Here is a 15,675-nt window from a genome sequence, read left to right as displayed (position 1 = left end):
ATCCTTCAGCCATTCTGCCCCTTTCCTTTAGAACTCTTTCCCCCATGACATTTGCAATATTGACTCCCTTTCCACTTTCAAATCCCATCTGAAAACACATGTTTTCAACCTGGCATATTTGGTCTGATTTAATGGGGACACACAATTGATAATTACGTGCTAAAAAAAGAATCATCTTACCTCATATAACAAGTTTGTTTCGATCTCATACCCTAGATATTTCTTTGCTTTCCTCACTTCCATTTCTCTTCTCATGCTGATTCAGCCGCCGATCCAACATGATAAATTGGCTCAAAAAGTTGACTAGTCCACACATTGCTAAAACTATTATGACAGGGGGCGCCCAGTAGCTCAGCGGTTAGAGTGCACCTCCCATGGACAAAGGCATAGTCTTTAGTGCAGCAGCTGGTCAGGGCCCAGCTTTAACCATCCAAACAAATCAACAACCAAACAGATTCATTCATGAACTAGCCTTTGTCTAGTTAATTTGTCATTTTCTCAATTTGTAGATCATGAAGTGTGAATTGTCGTTGGGTTGGAACAGTACTGTCATTTAGCAAAAAATCCTGCCAGGTTTCCTTGCAGGCAGACTCTACAGAAACTCATTTACCGATTTCTATACTTCAGTGAAAGTGTAGAAAAGGGATCTGCTTTAACCAGTCAACTGCTTTGTGCTTTCAGCTGCTGACCTCGGAGCAGAGGCAGCTAATTCAGTGTGAACTGCTCACTGAAATTGTCTATGGTGATAAAGGTCAAGTTCTCAAGTCCAAGCAACGAAAGGTCTTCCTCCTCAACGACACCCTGATCTGTGCCAATGTTAACCTGAAGTAAGTACCTCTGAGACCCTGAAGCTGCTGTTTGAGCTCCAGAAGCTTCTGTTGTCTCAGATACCGTAGGTGTGATGGTTGGGATTATTTCCATGTTGTAATGTTTTATTGTGCTGCTTAAAAAATAAATGTAAAAATGAATAGAAGTTCGGATCACTTTGCATGACATTACAATACTGTGATATATCTCACAGCCTACTTTGGCCAATAGAACTTGCTCAGATATGTGCTCCCAAGGTCAAGAATGAATCTTAATACTCAAGCAACTGTTTCTTAACCAACAGCCTCTGGGTGCAGTGAGTCTGTACTCAAGAGTTACCAAGTTTCAGCTCTGTTGTAACACTGAACAAAACGTAGTGATGTCATGGGGTGTGGGGGTCTGTGGGGATGGGCTGCTGTGATTTAGACTAATGAGACAGCTAGGTTTGAACACAGTATTCCTCCTATGTCCACCAGGGGTCCCCCTGACATCAGCAGCCTGGTTCCTGTTGGTCCAAAGTACACAGTGAAGTGGTGTGTCCCCCTGCTGCAGACACAGGTGGTGGAGGTGCGACAGGAGGGTCTGCAGAGCAGGGACAATATCATAACAGCTAGACGCCACAGCTCCACCTCCAGCACCTCTGGTAGAGCCACAGTCCACAGCTCAGCCCACCAACACACACACACACCACACTACACCACATGATTTCAGATCTGATTTTTTAGTCACATGGGTGCTAATTTGGTCGTAATTACAGATGTTTAGGCTGATATAGAAGCTGAATATGACTTCCTGTGTTTCAGGTAAAGTGTTTCTGGGTCCTCCTATACTGTACCAAGAGCTGGAAGAGCTGGAGCATGACTTGGCTGTGGTGGAGAAAGTCTCACAGCTGGTGGGCACACTACATGGAACCTACCAGGTAACAGTGCTTATTGGTCTCAGTTAATGTCACACAGAAGGTGTCCGTTCTAATTAGAATACAATTACTGCATTCATATTCTGTGGAACTAACAGAATGTTTAAATGACCCTAAACCATGATTTAACTTTTGTCTAAAACAAATCAGAGCACATCTTTGTTCATACATTTGTTGTTATGCCTCCGTGCCAGGGATAGCTGTGGCCAGAGGCATTATGTTTTCCGTCCATCTGTCAGTCTGTCCGTCCGTCCATCTGTCTGTCCCATTCTTGTGGATGTAATATCTCAAGAATGCCTTGAGGCATAATTAGATTTTGGTGGTCAAGAGGCAAAGGTCAAGGTCACTGTAGGGTTACCACATTTGATTAGTGAAAAGCCAGGGCATTTGATGCGTGACGCAGGGCATTAAGCCAGATTTGCAAATATACTATATTAACAGTTGTAGGACTCCTTATTACCTCTATGTGTCCTGATGTGCAGCCAAGCTGTAAACACTCAGCAGTCAGATACAGCTGTTGCTCTCCTCTTGGACCATTTATGGATATGAGCTACACTAATTACACCTGACCATTTACTGAAGTCATTAGAAAAGTTATTAATGTACGAATAACATGAGTATGCTGGGTTTATACCATGGCCATGACAAAAACAGGAGCGCATAATCACCATTCTCCATTCATGAAGTAAAGGCCAGTCTAACTGATTCACCCCCTCTTTCCCTTGTTGTGTCTTTGTGTCAGAATCTGAACACCACAGTGTCTAAGGACTGGTGTCTGGCTCTGCAGAGGCTGATCCGCCTGAAGGAGGAGGAGATTCAGAATGCCAACAAGTGTCGCCTGCGTCTCTCTGTACCAGGCAAACCTGACAAGTGAGTGTCAGGAGGTTCTCATGGGACAGGCTCACAGCAAGGACAGTGAGGCTCAGCTGGTTAGATGTGTCAAGTATGTTCAAATGTCCATGTGATTTCATGTCCACTATACATTTTGTTCCCAGGTCTGGGCGTCCAGTAAGCATCAGTGTCGTCTTCAACACTCCCAGTCCCCTCAGTAAGATCTCCTGGGTGAACAGTCTTCACCTTGCCAAGATTGCTCAGGGTAAGTTCAACACTGTGTGTGTGTGTGTGTGTGTGTGTGTGTGTGTGTGTGTGTGTGTGTGTGTGTGTGTGTATGTGTGTGTGTGTGTGTGTATGAGGGGTCAAACGTTTCACCCAACCACACTACAACGCGTCACTTGCGCCTACTTAGGACACATCAGATCTAATCAAACCGCGTGAGCGCACGCCTACATTTTACATAGGGTTACTATGGAGACACGAGTGTTACACGCACGCCCGCTACATGACGCGCAGGCGTTGTTTGCTCCACTCACATGACGCGCTCACACATCTTTTCAGGGCGCGTGCACAGTGCGTTACAAACGCCACACATACACTACACCTGCGTGTGCGTGTGAATCTCGCACACACACAGTGCATGTACACATAATTAACACCTGAACGCGTCAAATTACTTTGGCAAACTGTCTGTCTCCATAGTTTACACGTGCAGGCAGGCAGGCGTGTGTGTGTGTGTGCTTCACAACTGACATCTTTGACCCCAGCACTTGCACAATGCGTGTACACATGGGCGCATCTTTTTTTCTTCTTATTTCTCATAAATCCATATGTGTAGGGTTGCCTTTCTTTGCTTTTAAGTCCGCATCCTAGTCTCTCTCTCCTGGGTCGATCCGAAAAATAGTTTCCCTGCACCATGTTGGAGGAATTTCTAATCACTGTCCAATATTTATTCATATTGTAGGCTAATGAACTGGGGTTGAGTGGACCGGTTGCCATGGCGACAAGTAATCAAAGACAGTGCGTTCACCTGTGGATCTGACAGAGACTCTAGACTGATCATACACAGCTGGACTTGATTGCAGGGCACGAACTGAGAAAGGAGATCCGAGCAAGCAACAGTTTGGCTCTGGGAAGTGGAGCTGCTGTAAAGTGCCCGACGAAGCCACCTTTATTGCATTCACGGCCAGGAGGGGGGCGAAGACAGCCAGTGTAGGTGGAGAAGTTCCGGGGGTAGGATGGAGGTTAGTTACCTCCCGCTTTCCAGCTTTGTGTATGCAGGCGTCTGTCACGCTGTCAGCCGCTCGGTGTTCCAGCGCTGGAACCTCCACTGCATGCAGGCCACAAGCCTAGACCCCGGGGGAGGATCTTGTTGATCCGGCCAGTTAAGAGTTTGTTTTAAAGTATGACATCTTAAGTGTTTGTGTTATATTTGCAGTCCTTTCAGTTATAACTGAAAGCCGAGTGTGCTCAAAAACCTCGCTCCGTGCAGTGCTTTCTGTCTGTGGAGTGCACATCTTTAAAAAAAAATGTTTGACAGAAAAGCAACCAAAGATAAGGTGTCATATTGAAGATTTCGTTTGAACAAAATATAATTTGACCTTTTTTTTGTAATAAATTTCTTTTTTTGGACATTTTCTCAGCGCATTATTGATCACGCGAGTTAAGACTGAAGCCATCCGCCGCCTGTAGAAAGTGGTTCTACACACAATAAAGCCTATAGTTTGGGAAAGTATAACACAGAAGTCCGCTGGTTTTAATCCGCCCGTACCCTATTACGCTATTAATTAATGATTAAAATTGAATGACTCAAATCCGTGGATATCACAGGTTGAGGTGGAGCAGGTCGCTGTTTAATGATAAATCCATAGAACTGTCCATGGTGCTGAATTAACACACCTCATTTTAATCCGCCTCAGCCTGTGACCAGGAGGGTGAAACTCTCTACTCTGCAATGCATTCAAATAGTGTGATACCTTTTAAAAATCTAATACTCCATGTAAATTATGGGGAAATATTTTCAGTCACAATGCTAACAGTCTACTCAGACTACCTGCTGGAATCACTCTAAACGTTAAATAGACATACATTTACAGTTTACATTAAAAATATAACAATTTCATGGGACACATTTTTTCTTTGATATAAAGCTGCAAGTATTATAACAGATGATCTGTCACACGCATTTTGGGACACTTCAGTGTCAATTGCTCGCTCTGAGTCTCAGCGCAGTAAAATGGGCTTTTTTCAGATATTATTTTATTATTTTATTATTTTTATATTTTCGATAGGCTATTATTTTTTTCATTACTGTATAATTGTTTTCAGTTAATCAGGCAAGTTTGTTCTATTGAAATTCCTAATAATTTTTGTATGACATGCTACCTGTCGCACGACGCGCTGTTGCTTCGAGCTGACACTTTTGACCCCTGCAATCACATGACGTGTCAACGCACGCACGTCTAATAACCACACGTCTAGGCGTGTGCAGGCATTGCACGCACATTGCATGTGTAACAAGTACACGGTGAATGCATGCGCAATGCATGTGTAACAAGTACACGGTGAATGCACACACAGTGCATGCGAAGCAAGTACACGGTGATGGTTGCACACACAGTGTACACCTATCAAGTATGCAGTGAATGCACTGTGTGTGTTCGCTGATACGTTTGTGTGAGTGTGTGTGTGTGAGAGTGAGTGAGTGAGTGAGTGAGTGAGTGAGTGAGTGAACATGGACTGAGAATAACTTCCAACAGTATGTGGTGTGTCACTGAAGTTCATGCAGTGTAATGCCATGTTCAGACTGGATGCAGAAGTGCCGTGATATGCCACTTGTTGTGCAATTGATGTATTTCTGCTCTGCTCTTTTCTAATTATATGTAGAACTCTGACTCTGTCTGTGTGTCTGTGTGTGTCCGCCTGTCTCCCTCAACCTGTTTAGACACAACTGACAAATATGTGGAAGCATGGGGTTCATATTTTATTATCATCAGATCATTTACATTATATCTAATATATCCTTTATATTGTTTGTATAGATTATCAGTGTTTTTTCTTGCCAGATTCGCTCATGGCTCACAGAAAAAATGGACCAGACACTGAAACTATCTCTGCAGATTGCGAGGTGGCTGCAGAATTTGGGGCTAAGGCACATCAAGTGTGAACAGCCCCATTGCTTAACGCAGGCGAGCAGCGGTGCCTACATGTCCAGTGTGAACCTGGGGTTACAGCCAAAATACATGGGACACGGGTGTGGCGCAACATGCCAGCCATGGTATGCCCAAATCATTACAACCATTATAATCAACTGAGGCTGCTAGACTAAATTAGGAAGCTGTGCTTGCTTCGGCACCACACTGCTCAACTCTATTTTGCGCGGCTGGTCTATTTTTTCCTGTTTGTGTGTGTCATGGCCCTCCAACAGGTAAAAACCACATAGAACTGTGTAGAAAATGAGCACAATCTGTTTAAAAAAGATACAGAGTAATACCTACTCGTAGCAGAGGCAGTGCAAAGCAGCAGAGCAGCCTTGTGTGTGTTCTTACATTTCACATTAAAATAAATGAAACGGATGCATCCTGATGTTAAAATGATGCAGTTCATAAATACAGTAAGTTGATACAGTCTATACACTTACAGACCCTCCATAACCAACTGCATTATTGTTTGGCAAAACTCAGTACATACACAGTGAGGCTGGCAGCAACCACACCCTGCAGAGATGGGGTCTGAGAAGCAGGTAAAAAGCCCTGCTCCGCCTACTTGACAAACCGCCTCTGTGCCCCATGTATTTCAGCAGATAAGGAGAAAAGACACTACAAATCAACATGATCATTTATTTCTACAGATTTGCCAACCCTTGCATATAGGCTTGGGCAGTAGCTAATTTTTCATACCTTCCTGAAGTAAATGGTATATGAAGGTGAGTGTGCGGTGCTATACCCCACAAACTAAATTTATTTTATTTATTTTTATTGATTTATTTAACCTTTATTTAACCAGGAAGTCCCATTGAGACTGAAACCACTCCACCACTTGGTGTCGCGGTGTCTTTAAAGGGATAGTGCACCCAAAAATGAAAATTCATCCATTATCTACCATATGTCAGTGGAGGCTCAGGTGAAGTTTTAGAGTCCTCACAACACTTGTGGAGATCCAAGGGGAGAGGAGGTAGCAACACAACTCCACCTAATGGAGGCTGATGGCGCCCCAGATTCCAGTGTCCAAAATCACATAATTGAAACCACAAAATGTCTCCATACTGCTTGTCCGTAGTGATCCAAGACCGTGAACGTAAACGTGAACACACATGAAAGTGGTGCCCATGTCTCACGGTCTCGCGCAAGCGCACACAAGTGAATATGGTGCACAGAGAGGCTTTAGCCTACAGCCAACATAGGAAAAATACCCCAAGAGTCAGCAAGAGCAGGGGTGGAAGATGACTCACAGGTTGATTACACAATAACAGACATTGGAACGGACACGACTATGCATTGGATCTGTGACTCAGTGAAGGATAGGGGCATGGAACTATCCACCAGGGCTAGAATTAGCAGCACTCAGGGCAAGGCGAGCGCATCTGTAGAGGATAAAAGTAGCACAGTTGAGAACAAGATGCTTCAGGTTTGTCCTTGTGGCTGGCAGAAAGTAACATCAGTAAAAGGCCTCAGAACTCATCAAAGAAAGAAGAAGTGTGTGGCAAAGAAAGGGCAAAGTAGCCGCATTGATCAGTACTTCCTAAGAAGTCAGTCGAGTCAGTCGGATGAAGTCCAGCGGCAGGTAGAAAACCACAATTCGCAGGATATCAGTAACGCTGCCACTGAGGAGGAGGGGGTAGTAAGAGAGGATGCAGGTGACAATGAGGCCAGTGTGCCAGTCAGAGAGAGAACCATGGAGCAAAAGGCTAGAGTTAGATGGCCTAGAGCAAATGACAGTAAAGAATGGGAGATAGTTAATAGAGACTTGTCAGTAATCTTGAGTAGGCTTAGAGGAAATGCAATAGAAAGGTTAGAAAAGATGGGAGATATAATTTACTCATATGGTGTAGAGAGGTTTGGGGTGCATGAGAGAAAGAGGAGTGAGAGGGTACAGTCAGGTAAATCTAGGCGGCAAAGAGAAATAGAGGAGCTAGTCAAGGAAAGGAGACAGTTAAGAAAGGTGTGGAGAAAGGCTACAGAAGAAGAAAGGGAGGGAATTAAGGTGTTGCAAGAGGAGTTGAGAAGCAGGCTAGCAGTTCTTAGAAGGGCAGAGCATCTCAGGAAAAAGAGGAGGAAGAAGGAATATGCTAGGACAGGTTTTTTCAGGGACCCTTTTAAGTTTGTTAAAGGATTGTTCAGCCAGGAAAAGGGAGGGCAGCTCAAAGCAGAAAGGCTAGAGGTTGAAGAATATTTGAGAAATACATATTCAGATTTGGAGAAGATTAGGATAGTAGGTTTCCCACCCGATATCCCTCCATTAGAAGGGATAGAGCATGAGATGGATGTCAGACCACCTAGGTGGAAGGAAGTTCAGGAGGTGGTCAGGCGTGCAAAGGCTTCTTTGGCCCCAGGGCCTAATGGAGTCCCCTACCAGGTTTATAAAAGTGCGCCTGATACCCTTAAATTTTTATGGAAACAGCTAAGAATAGTTTGGGAGAAGCAAATTATACCAAGAGCATGGCGTAGGGCAGGGGGTGTCCTCATTCCTAAGGAAAAGGATTCTGTGGACCTTAGCCAGTTCCAGATGATTTCTCTCTTGAATGTAGAGGGGAAGATTTTCTTTAGTGTAGTAGCGCAGAGATTAGCTAGCTACTTAGAAAGGAATAGCTTAATAGATACAATGGTGCAGAAGGCAGGAATACCAGGTTTTTCAGGGTGTTTAGAGCATACTAGCATGATCTGGCACCAGATTCAGGCAGCGAAGATTAAGAAAAGGGACCTGCATGTAGTATTTTTAGATCTTGCAAATGCGTTTGGTTCAGTACCGTATAGCCTCATTTGGAGTGCGTTTGACTACTTCAGAGTGCCACAGGTAGTTGTTAACTTAGTGAAAGCATATTTTCAGGATATTAGGTTGTGTCTATTTACAGCAGGTTTCACAACAGGTTGGCAGAGGCTAGAAATAGGCATCATGGCAGGGTGTACAATTTCTCCATTAGCATTTACTATGGCAATGGAAGTAATCATCAGGGCTTCTAGGTGGGTGGTAGGTGGAGAGAGACAACAGAATGGGTTGCATTTTCCACCAGTTAGGGCTTACATGGATGACATGACACTGGTGACCACAACAATGCCATGTACAAAGAGGCTACTAGAGAAGGTAAATAAGAACCTCAAGTGGGCCAGCATGAAGATCAAGCCTAGTAAATCTAGAAGCATCTCGATACGTAGAGGGAAGTTAAGTGATAGGAAGTTTGTCACAGATGATGAGGAAATCCCAACAATTAGGGAAAAGTCAGTAAAGAGCTTAGGTAGGTGGTACAATGTGGAGTTGAATGATGAGGAACAGGTGGTGAAATTTAGGAAAGATGTGGCAGAAGGATTGATATAATAGATAAATCCGAACTTCCAAGAAAGTTGAAGTTGTGGTGTTTGCAATTTGGGCTATATCCTAGGTTAATGTGGCCATTGTCAATTTATGAAATTCCATTATCCGTAGTGGAGAGAATTGAAAGGTCGGTTAGCTCCTATATTAGGAAGTGGTTGGGCGCTCCTAGGTGCCTAAGTAGTGTTGCATTGTATGGAAAAGGGATACTTCAGCTGCCAGTATCTAGTTTAACAGAGGAATTTAAATGTACCAAGGTCAGGACAGAGCTCTTGTTATCAGGGAGTAAAGACGTGGTAGTTAGGAGCGTGGTTCCAAATCCAACCAAGGGGAGGAAGTGGAACCCAAGATCAGCAGTTCAGGAGGCAGAGGCAGCTCTTAGGCATGCAGAGATTGTAGGTAATGTTCAGTTTGGCCGGGGAGGCCTGGGGCTTGGCCCAGGCAAACCGGTATGGAATACAGCAGGTCTCAAAGATAAAAGAAAGCTGGTTGTAGAACAGATACGCAGACAGGAAGAGATAGTAAGGGGTGCAAAGGTAGTGGCCCAGGCTAAACAGGGACAGTGGTTGAATTGGGAAAGTGTAGAGAAGAGTAAGCTTAGTTGGAGGGACCTGTGGAGTATGGAGGAGAATCGTATTAGATTCCTGGTAGGGGCTACATACAATGTGTTACCAACCCCCCAGAACCTAAAACTGGGGGTAAATGAGGACCCATCATGCCCATTGTGTTCACGTACCGCAACCTTAAAGCATATTTTGTCAGGCTGTAAAGTTAGCTTGTCACAAGGCCGATATACATGGCAACATAACCAGGTGTTGAAATGTTTAGCTGCAGACATCGAAGGGAAATGAAGACAGGTGAATTCAGAAGGTGTTAAGGATAGGAGTTTAGTAAGTCAGTTTGTCCCTGAGGGAGAGAAACACAGAAGAGATAAGTTAGTGAAGAGGCAAGGGTGTGGCCGCCTAGAAGGTGCTTGTGATTGGGAAATGCAAGTAGATTTAGGGGGAAAGCTTGTTGTTCCCCAGGAAATAGTTTGTACCAGGCAGAGGCCTGACTTAGTGTTGTGGTCAGTGAGTCAACGGATAGTTTATTTCATTGAGCTGACAGTTCCTTGGGAAGACTCAGTGGAAGAAGCCTATGAAAGAAAAAAGCTTAGATATGCAGACTTAGGAGCAGAAGCTGAGCAGCGAGGATGGAAGACTAGGATTTGTCCAGTGGAAGTGGGGTGTAGGGGATTCATAGCAAGATCAGCTGTCTCACTCCTGGGGGAACTCGGAGTGCGGGGACAGAGTTTGAGGAAGACAGTGAGGGAAATGTCAGATGAAGCAATTAAATGTAGCCAGTTCATCTATAAGAGAAGAAATAATGTCAGTTGGGGGCCAGCAGGGGGAACTACTAAACAGGGTACATAACTCCTTGAGATCAGGTGGAGAGATCCATTTCCTCTCAGGAGGAAATCCAGGAAGAGGAAGTATTTAAGTGTGGGAGTGGCCTATTGGAATCCATTTTGTTTGAGGCCATGCGGCAAGGTGAGTGTGTTTGCTGATCCTTTAACTTTAGCTTATATTGTAGTTATGCTATGTAGCGTGTGAAATAGAGTATGGTGACTGTGCCAGGAAAGGTAGTATCAGCCCTGCTTCTACCTGGAGCTCGCATGTACGGAGCCTGGGTTTGTTGAAGGTGGCAGTGCTGTTTGGGCTGAGAAAGCCATGCGTAAGTAAGGTAAAGGAGGTTATTGGGTTGGTGCAGGGAGGGGAGCAGTGAGACCTGGCATTAGGGGAGTGTCTCTGGGACGCTAGAGATCACTGTCTAGCCTCCTGGAGGTGTCGTGGGACCAACTAGACGAAACACTGGTGAAAGGAGGTTCCCACCCGATGACCCCAAAGACATGCTAGTTATCACTGCTCATTGGTTTGTATAGTTAAGCCTTGCCATATTAGCTTATCATAGGGCTTAGGTTTTTCACTGAGTGTTGATCCTTTCTCTAGAGCACAAACTTCTTGTGTTTATTTGAATATGGTGCACAGAGAGGCAGTTAGAGCTACAGGCTACAATGAGGCTTAAAACAGAGTTCAAATGATGTTTTTCCAAACAACTTTTTATGTCGGGGCTTCAGGACACTTGGATCACTACGGACGAGCAGTATGGAGATATTTTATGGTTTCAATTATGTGTTTTTGGACGTCTGAATCTGGGGGGGCCGTAAGCCTCCATTAGGTGGAGTTGTGTTGCTACCCACTCTTCCTATGGATCTCCGCAAGTGTTGTGAGGACTTACCTCTGGTGGCATATGCTGTGCATTACATACAATGAGTTTAGTATAAAAAGGAGCGCCTGTATTTTTGACAGTATAGAAAATTATACCATCTGGATTACCTAATACCCTGGCAAACCTTAATACCGTGATACAACCCAAGCCCACTTGTAGATTTTGTGTACATTTTTCAGACTTTTATTGTGAGCATAATGAAAAGCCATTGACACAGCATGGGAGACTCTAGGACACTAAAACATCATATCCATGTTCCAGATTTTGTGGAAACTAGGTGAATACTGAAGCTTATCCATTTGCATCAAATTGAAAATGATACTGAAAGCTTATTCATGCTGAGCCTTGTGTTTGACGTCTTGTTTCTGAGAAGTTATTGGCCGGTGACAACCTGGCTGGTTTTTTCTCTCCCTTTTTGTTTCAGTAATGAGTTATTTGAAACCTTCTGTGACCATTGTGACTATAAAGCATTCAGGAATTACATCTCCCTTTCTGTTTATTTATGCATGCAAGCAGCTGTCCCATGTGTAATTTTGTGTAGGTTGAGCTGACTTTGTAGGCAGAATCTGTAGGCAATGGGAAATGATTTTGGTATCAGGAACATAGTCTCCACTTGTAGCCTGAGTAGTATATGCATAGAAAGTAAAATAAGAGACAGGTTATCAATATTGGTTTAACAAGACCTACACTCCTACACACTGTTTTCTAGGGTTGGGAATCACCAGAGGGCCCATGATATGATATTATCACGATACTTAGGTCACGATACAATATTATTGTGATATTGCAACATGCTGAGTATTGTGATAAAATACATGTGGATGTATTGTGATTTATTACCTTTTTTCCAACTGCATTTTTTTTTCTCAAAGGAAACTTTGTCAGCATCAATTTTACCTCTTAAGATAAAGTTTTCAGTCTGTTCATATAATAATTTCTATTGGGGCAAAATGTGATGCAGACAGACTAACCAACGCTGTCATGAAACCAGTCAGAAATGCGGCATACACCTGACTGAACTATTGGCAGATTTAACACCCTCTGCGAAGACAGAGCATGTGAGCATAACACTTCACGTGCAGGTATCTTGCTAACTGAATGGCAACACCCATGTTGGAAGCGTTGTCTGTTACGACCAATCCCCCATCCTTGTGCTTCAGTGTGCAGTGTTTGCTCCAGTGTGACTTTGGTGTACTGCTCTAGTATGGACAATGTGAGACAGCAATCACCAGTCCTCTGTGAGATAATGTGCCATCATAGTCGCATATGAATCCACTGATCTTGAAGTCCAGGCGTCACAAGTTAATGCCACCCTTCCTGCTATACTCTGATTCCTCAACTTTATGCTTCACTTCTGTATAGAGTCTGGGTACACCTCACATACCTGGGTTCCAGTGTTTTTAGCAAGTAACAAAAGCCTTTGTTTTTGACAACTCTGTGTAGACGCAGATCTTTGCACATGAAGTAAGTGATGGATTATGTTATTTTCTTAGCTCTGTCAGAGTTGGATGGTAGTTTTGTCAAGCTAAGTGAGTCCGGTGTTATTTGATTTTTCGGCAGAGCGGGTTTAACCTTAGCTTTTCCATCAGCAGCTAGCGCTATGTCTGTATCGTAGAGTGTTAGGTGAGCCCTCATGTTCATAGTAATCCCTGAGTATTTTATTCTCATATGACATTGCTTGCAAATCATACGTGTCATATCCAAGTCCTCCTTTTTGTCTGTTTTAAAATGTCCAAAATAAGTCCAGACGTTTGATTTAAATGCCCATGCATTATTGCTTTCTCCAGTGCCTCTCTTTGTTTGGATGAACTTCCTGCCAAATGCTGGTGACTGAGACCTCTGCTGACCTCACCAGGAAAAAAATATCAGCACTATCTAGTGCACTGAAAAAACAATGAATATTTCAGTACATAAAGCAGATAATTTGTTAAAAAGATGTTCCTCTGCCTCTTCAGAGTGCTTCTAATGGCATTTGCAAGAATCCACTACGATATGTGTATGGTCAATTCATACACCCACCCTACATATGACCTGAGTTGAGGAGATTCACAGATATGGGAATGAATGAGTTCTTATATCTATCAAGGTATCTTTTTTTGTTTTTGATGGGGACCCTGTAACACCTCCCTGACAGGAGCAGATCATACTCTGCATACAGGATGTGGGAGGGATCAGCAGTAATCCTCTTTGCTTGTCTAATTACACTATCTGCAAAATCTTTTGGATGGGAGGGTATTCTCTCACCCCCATCACTTTCATTGCTGTGCGAACCAGCCTGTTTAGTTCTGCTTTCACCGAGACATTTAAGTTTCCAAACCAAGCAGCAAATCGCATATCGCAATACGCTCTCTATCACAGTTGTATAGAATAGCATCATTATCTTCTGTCCTACTCCAAACACCGAGCCTTCTTAAGAAATGGAGTTGTTGCTGGATCCTGCTACACACACAGAGTTCACATGGACATTCCAAGACAGGTTACAATCAAGGCGAGAAAGCTCTTCAAACTGACTTTGTGTCTAAAATGTGTGTGTGTGTGCGTGGTCTGTCTGCTCAGGACAGGAAAACACTCCGGGGTGGGAATGTGCTGAAGAAGATGGGAAGAAAAAAGCCTCATTTAGTTTTCCACTGTTGACCTGCAAACTTCCTGTCTTCAAAACAAACACAGTGAAGGTGAGTGCTGCTGCTGCTGGTTAGAGATAGTGATAACAGACAGAGCTGGGTTTATAGATCATAGGTTTTGTTTTATAGTTGGGGTGAAACCTATTGAGCAGCAGTGGCTCTGGGTCTCCTCCCCAAGGAAAATTCAGGTCACAGCATTTTACTTTTATATTTTAATTTTCATCTGATACATGAATTTTGTTTTCCTTCCCTTTAAAGACATTTCCGCCACAATGGGGGGAATTTGTCATTTCCATTTTTTTTCTCTGCAGTGAGATTAGTACTGCCAGTCTCATCAAGATATAGACTCAGATATTTGGAAATATATATTTTTTTTCCTGATGAGCTACTAACTTAAAGTTATTTATTCATTTAATATTGATTTAACCGTTTATTTGTGTGTTTATTTCAGCTGGTAATTATTTTTGTAATAGTATTTGTATTACTGTTAGCAGGGTGGTATGAACCCAAAAGCAGTACATAGGACCACAGAATCAGTTCAGTCACAGCTTCTTTTATTTTCAGCACACAGTCAGGTTTCAGGGCAGACAGCAGAGAATAGTCTGACTAGAGCACAGTTCACTGAGTCTTTAAGTAGGGTTGGGTTGGTTCTCGGTAATACCAATTCGGTTCGGTACTCCGTCTTGGACCGTTTGTTTTTTTTTTTTATTATTAAAGAGACCGACTGGACCGCATACTTGGGCAGAACGTACGCGGAGCGGACGCCGCGGAGGTCCACCCAGTAAAAGTGGACGTCCGCAAACCCTGTGCGCGCAAAGCACGACCGCGCGGACTTCGCTCTGTGCACCAGTGTCACACAAAAGACTGTTCGGCATGTATTTTTCACATCGCAGGGATTTTTCACGGTCATTTTTACAAGTAGTCCGCTCCGCTTATAGTAAGCCCGAGTCTGTGAGCACCTGTGTCTGCCTCTTCACCAAGCGCACAGCAAGCAGGAGAGAGAGGGGAGTGGGGCGGGGACTGAGCTAGGAAGTGCGAGTGCGCATGCGCCTCTACTGTAGCCTGGAGTTTGTTTAATAGTGACGGGGAGTCGCTAATGGCGGACAGTTTAGTCTCGACGAAATCAAGGAATGCGCCACTATGGCAACACTTTGGCTTTGAGCCAGACGAAGGAGGCAACCCTTGTTTGCACTGATTGAGTAAGCTGCACAATTTGTTAAATTGTTACTGTCACTCTGTTGTCCTAAGGTCATTTTTTTTTTATTTTAAATGAGTCAATTGCGCCCCCAAGTGGCGAAAATCTGGTATTACCGGCTTAATGCGTTTTTTTGTTTTTTTGTTTTTTCCCCCCCTCATACTGACCCAACCCTATCTTTAAGATGGCGGAAGAATGATCTCTCTGGTGAGAACTTAAGACAGTCTCTGAAAAAGCAGGCTGGACGAGGGCACAGTTCAGAATCCTGTGAGACACAGACATGCCCGTACAGGGAACACACAGGCAGACGGAAGAGCAGAAAACTCACTGCAGATCAGAGATCACGACGGACATCCACCAGCCGGGCAGACAGAAACCAGGAGGACAAGGCAAAAACTCCTGGTCAAGGACAGAAGGCTAAGGTGGTTTACCGGGGATCAGACAGAGCAGGCAGGTCGGGAATAAACAGGGTCGGAACTGTAGAGTCAGGCAGGAAACCACTGGAAAGT

The 15,675-nt window shown here is 43.9% G+C and overlaps 1 protein-coding gene across 3 annotated transcripts in view; it reads left to right on the top strand.

The window, feature by feature from the left end:
• Positions 1–15,675, top strand: part of LOC117257927 (rho guanine nucleotide exchange factor 10-like protein) — a 180,135-nt gene that overhangs the window by 140,389 nt on the left and 24,071 nt on the right. For 2 of the 3 annotated variants that reach the window (XM_078170385.1, XM_033628344.2), the window contains 6 exons: positions 682–827; positions 1,284–1,450; positions 1,611–1,726; positions 2,466–2,593; positions 2,719–2,819; positions 13,907–14,022. In XM_078170385.1, coding sequence (XP_078026511.1) covers positions 682–827; positions 1,284–1,450; positions 1,611–1,726; positions 2,466–2,593; positions 2,719–2,819; positions 13,907–14,022 — 774 coding nt within the window. The remainder of the gene's footprint in view (positions 1–681; positions 828–1,283; positions 1,451–1,610; positions 1,727–2,465; positions 2,594–2,718; positions 2,820–13,906; positions 14,023–15,675) is intronic. The other variant, XM_078170384.1, reaches the window with a different exon arrangement.

The sequence above is a fragment of the Epinephelus lanceolatus genome, chromosome 8, assembly GCF_041903045.1.
Source record: "Epinephelus lanceolatus isolate andai-2023 chromosome 8, ASM4190304v1, whole genome shotgun sequence".
In the NCBI taxonomy this organism is placed as follows: domain Eukaryota; kingdom Metazoa; phylum Chordata; class Actinopteri; order Perciformes; family Serranidae; genus Epinephelus; species Epinephelus lanceolatus.
The sequence above is the reverse complement of the archived record's forward strand: the minus strand, read 5'-3'. Positions and strand labels throughout refer to the sequence as shown.